The sequence below is a fragment of the Mytilus edulis genome, chromosome 4 (assembly GCF_963676685.1).
Source record: "Mytilus edulis chromosome 4, xbMytEdul2.2, whole genome shotgun sequence".
NCBI classification, from domain to species: domain Eukaryota; kingdom Metazoa; phylum Mollusca; class Bivalvia; order Mytilida; family Mytilidae; genus Mytilus; species Mytilus edulis.
This window is the reverse complement of record NC_092347.1, coordinates 30,290,693-30,298,581: the sequence shown is the minus strand read 5'-3', so window position 1 is coordinate 30,298,581 and position 7,889 is coordinate 30,290,693. Positions and strand designations below refer to the sequence as shown.

General features: G+C 33.1%; 1 protein-coding gene across 1 annotated transcript in view; it reads right to left on the bottom strand.

Moving 5' to 3' along the window:
• Positions 1-390: 390 nt before the first annotated feature.
• The window catches only part of LOC139519382 (epoxide hydrolase 4-like), a 20,171-nt gene continuing 12,672 nt past the window's right edge, over positions 391-7,889 (bottom strand). Inside the window, exons 2-6 of the mRNA XM_071311397.1 lie at positions 7,353-7,477; positions 6,687-6,799; positions 6,140-6,308; positions 4,296-4,459; positions 391-958 (exon numbers count right to left, since the gene is read on the bottom strand). Coding sequence (XP_071167498.1) covers positions 699-958; positions 4,296-4,459; positions 6,140-6,308; positions 6,687-6,799; positions 7,353-7,477 — 831 coding nt within the window. The 3' untranslated portion in view covers positions 391-698. The remainder of the gene's footprint in view (positions 959-4,295; positions 4,460-6,139; positions 6,309-6,686; positions 6,800-7,352; positions 7,478-7,889) is intronic.

Here is a 7,889-nt window from a genome sequence, read left to right as displayed (position 1 = left end):
ATGTCGTTGTTCTCCTCTTATATTTAATGCGTTTCCCTCGGTTTTAGTTTGTTACCCCGATTTTGTTTTTTGTCCCTGGATTTATGAGTTTTGAACAGCAGTATACTACTGTTGCCTTTATTTATGTTGAACCAATATACAGTTGCGTTCGGTAGAATTAATTAATTTAATTTCGGCTAATGAAATCAGATCTACCCACACTGAGGTTCAATTAAATGTTTTGTATTCATCTTACATAGAATGTTTCAGATAGCTTCAATTATTGTATAGACTAGTTTATATACAGGTAGTTAAAGAAACTTTCTCCATTTAAATTTTATAATGCACTGTTACACAACTGTGTGTTTGGTGTTCTCAAACTGTTGTCATAGATAACAATGGAACTGTTGCTTCAATTACAAATGTATTGTACAAAGACTAAAATAATTAAACATAAGTTAAACTTTCTTCATCACCATAAATGCTGCAAATTTCTCTAAATAATTTTATCACAATATAAAAAAATCAATCAACTACTCTTATAATAAAATGTATGATAGTGATTGTCAGATACTAGTAAAAAAATCAACCTATGAAATATAGTTCACTAAAACTACGTTAACATGTACAACCTTTAGGTTATAATTGTCACCAAAGTTATCCTGACACAAGCCTTAGGCACTGTCAGAACCTTTCACAACTCTATCCTGACACAAGTCTTAGGCTTTGAGCCATTCCCGCATCAATTTGTTCACTTCTTCGGGGCTATCCATCTGAACCCAGTGGCTGGCATCTTCAACATATTTAACGGTAAGATTGGGGACAAATTTGGCTGGCAAAGCAGCCAAATCTTTGTTTAAAGCAGTATCCTTGCATCCCCAGATTACCAATGTTGGTGTCTCTATGATATTTTTGATAAAATTTCCCGCTGGGTATCGCATGGCTGCTCGGTAGTAGTTAATTGCTGCAGTAAGTCCACCTATAAATGATATTAAATGATTAATTCAATGTTTTAAAAGCTAACTTGATATCTAATTCAATGTTTTAAAAGCTAACTTGATATCTAATTCAATGTTTTAAAAGCTAACTTGATATCTAATTCAATGTTTTAAAATCTAACTTGATATCTGAGCAGTATAATTCCTTGGTTGTTGTTGTTGGTTGCTATTATGTTTTTCGTTACCTTGTTATAAATCAAGCCATTAGTTTTCATGTTTAAATAGTTTTACATTTAGTAATGTCGTTTTTATAGCTGACATACACAGTATGTGTTTTGTACATTGTTGAAGGAAAAATTGTGACCTATAGTGCTCACATCTATTTTATTTGGTATCATATTAAATCAGTTATACAGTCATATGCATTGTGTCCCGAGGTAAATTAATTTACTAAGGATAAAGTGTGGTTCTATATAGTCATAATGTAGATATTTGATACATTTACAACGGAGTATTGGGTTCATCTAATGTTTACTATTTATAATAGCAATACATTCATACTTTTTTTTTTATCTGTAATACTGTCAAATTGACAGATTAGTTGTCGAATGCATATCCGAATAGGGACCATAAACTCCCTACACCACTCAATTTATTACCAGTATACTAATTATATTAACAAAATTTGCAATTACAGAAGCTCTATATTTGCATCTGTTGTCGATACTGTTACCTCGGGAGACATCTAAAAACGTTTCACAACAATTTAACAAATCTAGTTTTTGCAACCAGTAACGTGGCATTGTAGTTCGTAGGGCTCTATGGATACTAGATTAAATCTCAAAAGGGATTTGGAATTACACTGACTTTTCAACAGGAACAAAGGAATTATATTTAAGTTACACAGAGCTGATGCTAAGAATTCATTTTTTTTAGACAGGAGAAATTTTTAGTATAACTAAACCAGTGTCTTATTGAATCAAAATGGCTAAATACGTGTATAATTTGTACATTTAGAGAAACATAAAGTATAAACGATATGAAAAAAAATCAAATAATATGGAATTAAGATTGTAATAACTGCTAAATAACAAATTTTCGTATACAGAACTGTTGTCGTACTGCAATCATTCTTAAGTAATGAAATTTGAAATGGTCTAGTCTATTGTGGATAATTGTCTCATTGGCAATCATTCCACATCTTCTTTTAGTAGCACTTGAAAAAAATGTATAAACTTATAAAGAGCTTTTTCAAGGAATAAAGATCTATATCTCCTCAAAGTCATATCAGAATTTTAAAATATAAAACTTCTGAAAATCGACAGGGAGCGTACCTTAATACATATAAATAATTAACCAAAGTTTCATTAAACCTGCTCAAAGCATTGTTGAGTTATTGTACGAAAACTTGAAAATCCCTCTTTTCTAATGAATAATACAAAACTTGCAAACTGAAAATCTGATATTTATAAAAATCTGAAGGGAGTTTACGTCAATAGACAAAACATTACAATTCACCAAAGTTTCACCAAACTGATTAAATATAAAAAAAAAAAAGAAGATGTGGCATGATTGCCAATGAGACAACTGTCCACAAGAGACCAAAATAACACAGACATTAACAACTATAGGTCACAGTACGGCCTTCAACAATGCGCAAAGCCCATACGCATTTTTTAGTTATTTTCCCGACATGTTGACATACGATACAGTTACAGGGAAGGTAATGACGTTGCTAACGTAAAATGTTATTTTCGCGACGTCAAACTCTGACATATCGGGAAAAGATGCATTTTTCGACTGATTTTTATCATTCAATCTGATTTAATTTGAAAACGAGTGCATGGACCCCTATTTTTTAAAACAGCAATTTGTTTCATTTTGCAAGGAGATTATGTGACCCAAATTTTATACAACTGTAAATAGCGCAATTTTTTTAATTTTGATAAACATGCAGCAAAAAATGACGTGTTTTCCTCTATTCATGAACATTTGATAAATATAGAGTTATTTCGGAATAAAAATTGCATAATCTTTAATGATATTTATAAAATACATAAATTACCGATTATTTAACAAAAACCATTTTGTGTTTATCTTTTTATGTCTTTCTTTCGAAACGGAAAATACGGACACAAATCTGAATTTTGAGCAAATATACAAAATTTCGACCTCATTTTACTCAAAAAGTAGCAAATGAAGGTATATTTTTTATTACATATTTGATTTAATGAGGTAAAAAATAGCCTATATGCAAATTTTCATCAACTTGTAAATACAGGTTCAAAACTGTATCGTATGCATATATTAAAATTTATCACCTTTGTAGTAATTGCAAAGTAAAATGCTTGAATAATTAGATCATATCAATGACTAATAATGAGCAGAATAATATAAGAAGATGTCTTATGAGTGACAATAAGAAAACTCTCCATCTAAGTCACTATTCGTAAAAGTAAACCATCATAGGCCGAATTACGGTCTTCAACACGGAGCATTGGCTCACACTGAACAACAAACTATAAAGGTCCCCAAAAACGATATCCATGTTTCTACTAGTATATATATATATCAAAGAAAATTGAGTAAATTAAGGTTATACCTAAGAAAAAAATCAACCCTGGTAATATAGCTATAACCGAATATAAATATACTTCCAAAGTAAGCTCTCGTTTGAGAACTGTGTAAAGTAGGTTAAATTCAAACAAGCTACCCTTTGGCAATAAATGTATAGAATGAAGATGTTTTATTAATAAAATTATGTTCTCTCTATTCAAATTGCTACCCAAGCATCTTAAAAATACTTCATTATATTGAAATGAAAATTCACAGAATCTTGATCATATTCTGAGATTTAAAAAAAATGTTTCCTTATTAATAATTCATTTTAAAGCAGAAAGACCATTTTGTCTATTTGACTTGGAGGTTGGTTTCACAATTGTATGACATTATTTTTGATCTTTCAATTTTAATATAACTATATACTAAACTATATATCTATTTTCTTGTTAAATTATATACTTTTCTGATGCACAAATCAGTCTTATTTCATGTATAATTGCACTTCAATTATTCCATTATTCCTATGCATATTTATTATAATGATTTGGCCTTGTATGTATGTTTCTTTTTTTATCTACTAGTAAATCACATCCGAAATGAATGACAGACGGACATATATACAAAACTTAATGAAAAATTGAAATCAAGATATTTGCGTTATATCGCAAAGGTTTGCGTTAAAAACGCAAAGGTTTGCGTTACAACGCAATGCGTTCCATATATTTTGCGTTACAACGCAATGCGTTCCATATATTTTGTCGTCCTTACCTGCATTTAAATTAACAAAAATGTGTGTGTATATATTAAAGTACATACCTGGTCGAGATAATGCATATTTATATGCCTCAACATCTTCTTCGGACATTTTTGATACAGCTAAGCCGCCACGTTTACCAGTAAACACTTGTTTTACAGTTTCATAATCAAACATCCAGAAAATTATCTCAGGAATCCAGGGTGTTTGGAAAAACATTATGTACCTACAAATTAAAAATGATTGATTGATTGATTGATTGACTAATGGCTCTAAACAACATTGAGATAAAATTAAAATTGAGAATGGAAATGGGGAATGTGTTAAAGATTGAGAGGCTTGTAAACCCTCGCTCAGTCGGATTGATTGATTGACTTACTAATGGCTCTCAACAACATTGAGAGGCTGGTAAACCCTCGCTCAGTCGGATTGATTGATTGACTTACTAATGGCTCTCAACAACATTGAGAGGCTGGTAAACCCTCGCTCAGTCGGATTGATTGATTGACTTACTAATGGCTCTCAACAACATTGAGAGGCTGGTAAACCCTCGCTCAGTCGGATTGATTGATTGACTTACTAATGGCTCTCAACAACATTGAGGGGCTGGTAAGCCCTCGCTCAGTCGGATTGATTGATTGACTTACTAATGGCTCTCAACAACATTGAGAGGATGGTAAGTCCTCGCTCAGTCGGATTGATTGATTGACTTACTAATGGCTCTCAACAACATTGAGGGGCTGGTAAGCCCTCGCTCAGTCGGATTGACTGATTGACTTACTAATGGCTCTCAACAACATTGAGAGGATGGTAAGCCCTCGCTCAGTCGGATTGATTGATTGACTTACTAATGGCTCTCAACAACATTGAGGGGCTGGTAAGCCCTCGCTCAGTCGGATTGATTGATTGACTTACTAATGGCCCTCAACAACATTGAGAGGATGGTAAGCCCTCGCTCAGTCGGATTGATTGATTGACTTACTAATGGCTCTCAACAACATTGAGGGGCTGGTAAGCCCTCGCTCAGTCGGATTGGTTGATTGACTTACTAATGGCTCTAAACAACATTGAGAGGCTGGTAAGCCCTCGCTCAGTAGGATTGATTGACTGAGTAATATGACTTGCGATCAGTGGCAAACACTTCAGGAAATTTTCATGAATTTCAGGACGCCAACAAATAAATCAGCAATCGTCTGACCTCGTCTGACCTCGATCCTGTTGCTTATATCTTGGGTTAAATATCGTGACAATGGGATAACAATTAACCCTACGTTAGTTTCTGTTTTTTTGTTGTTGAATTCAACTCCAGGTAAACTCTTTACATGCTTTTTAAAATGATTGAACTTAGCTCCGTACCTCGGTAAAGGTTTTACCTTCACCGCTGTAGACGTATGAAGTTATATAACCCCTAACATGCATGATACTATCAAGCCTTTCCTCAGTTGGAGTTGTATTTAAACAACATGTATATACAAATGTATTGAAAATATTATAATTATCAAAACATAATTATAAATAATTGTAATTGAAGGTTTTACTTCGTTTTCTTTTTTCTGCTATAGGAATTTTGCTTTGTCACTTAAATCGATCAAGTTGGACATTTCCGTGACAGTTGTGTCCATTCTCGTTTTACCTTAATAAAGCGTGGGCTCTAGAGGTTTGGTTCTTTTCAGTATCCTTTCTAGATTTCAAGTTTGATATGACGAAGAAATCACGGTTGCTTGTTCTTCATTCATGGTACAACTTTCTCATAACAGAATTGATTGACACGAAGTTTGGGTTTGGAGAAATTGAATTAAAACATTTTCTATATCACAGTTTTTATTGAAATGTTTAGATATAATGTATTGTAAATAAAATTTACGCCAATTAATAACCCCCTTTTCTTATTAAATGGTTAACCTACCAAGACTTCTTGGCCTGTGATCTATTTTTCCTCATATACTCCTGAAATGACCCAGAATGAGGCGCATTCATAACAATCAGCTTATTTATCATATCCTGGTGTTTAGCAGCAAACTGGTATGCAAGCACGCCACCCCAGTCATGAGAAACCAATACACAAGTGCTGTAGCCTTTGTAAATAGAAAAGAAAGCAATTGTGACTAAAAACTTCTTCACTTTTTCAATCTAATTTCGATATAAATTAATTGTTTTATATCTTATTTAAAACAACTGTTGGTGAAACAAGGGAGTATAGTCAATTTTAATAGTGGGGATAAAAAATTATACGGTCACAATCAAAAGACAGAAAGAAGAACAAGCGATATCCTTCTTAGATAAAATCAATAGTTTACAACCGTTAATCCGGTATAGTTCCTGCACACGTATTGGTGCCTGTTATAAGTGAAAATCCGTTGAAAATTCGTTTTCGATACCAAGTCATACAGATCTGAAAGAGTGACGCCTGGTCTCCTAGCTCCTATGTTATACTACATGTATTAGCTAATTACCCATCGCTGGGATCAGTTGTTTGATATCGGCAATCATTTTCTCCGTCTTATAGGCTGCTACGCCACTTGGTTTGTCAGAGTCGGCATATCCTCTCAAGTCGATGGCCACGCATCTGGAATTAACAAAATATTCATATTCAAAACCACGCCTGAATTAGGCGCAAGATTATATCACACTTTTTGCACTCCATCTCTCCATTTGTGCGAATTTCATTTTAGTAAATGTATCCTGACTTAGATTTTTATCCTTACTTACACTTATCATGATCTTGACTAAGATGTAAATGATTGCTGCCTTATTTGTATAATCTTAGTAATGTGTTATATTCAAGCATTTTCAAAATGACATAAAAAGTAAAATAACAAAAACACCGAACTCCAAGGAAAATTCAAAACGAAAAGTCCATAATAAAATGGCAAACTCAAATGCTCACCCACATCAATGCTAACAAATGGATAACAAGTCATATTACTGACATGGAACAGAGATTTGCTTATGTAGAAAATGGTGGATTAACCTAGTTTTAAAGCTACATGTAGCTTAACCTCTCACTTGTATGACAGTCGCATAAAATTATGTTTTCCTTAAATTTTTCATTTAGTTTTTGTAAAGTTTCATTTTATCGTTTCATAAGAAAATCAAAATCAATTAAAAATTTAAAATACCTGTAATCTTTCTTAAACTCTCTGATTTGATGTCTCCACGAATACCAAAATTCAGGGAAACCATGCAGAAATAGCATTAATGGTTTAGATTCATCTCCACATGCCACATAATGCAACCGTACCTCCTGAAATAGAGATATTGTCTATGAAAAGTAAGAGTACAGTGGTCTCTTCTAAACATAGAGCTACAACGTGACAAGTCAGTTAAATGAGGTCTCTCCTAAACATAAAGCTACCCCGTGAAAAGTTAGACTACTGATGTCTCTTCTAAACATAGAGTTCCCCATGAAAATAAGATTGCTGACGTCTTTCCTATATAAACATAGAGTTATCCTGTAAAAAGTCTGAATACTGAGGTCTCTCTTAAACAGAGTTACCCCGTGAAAAGTCAGAATACTGAGATCTCTTTTAAACATAGATCTCGAGTTACCCCGTGAAAAGTCAGATTAATAAGGTCTCTCGACTCAGTCTCCTAAACATAGAATTACTCCGTGAAAAGTCAGATTACTGAGGTCTCTCCTTAACATAGAGTTACCC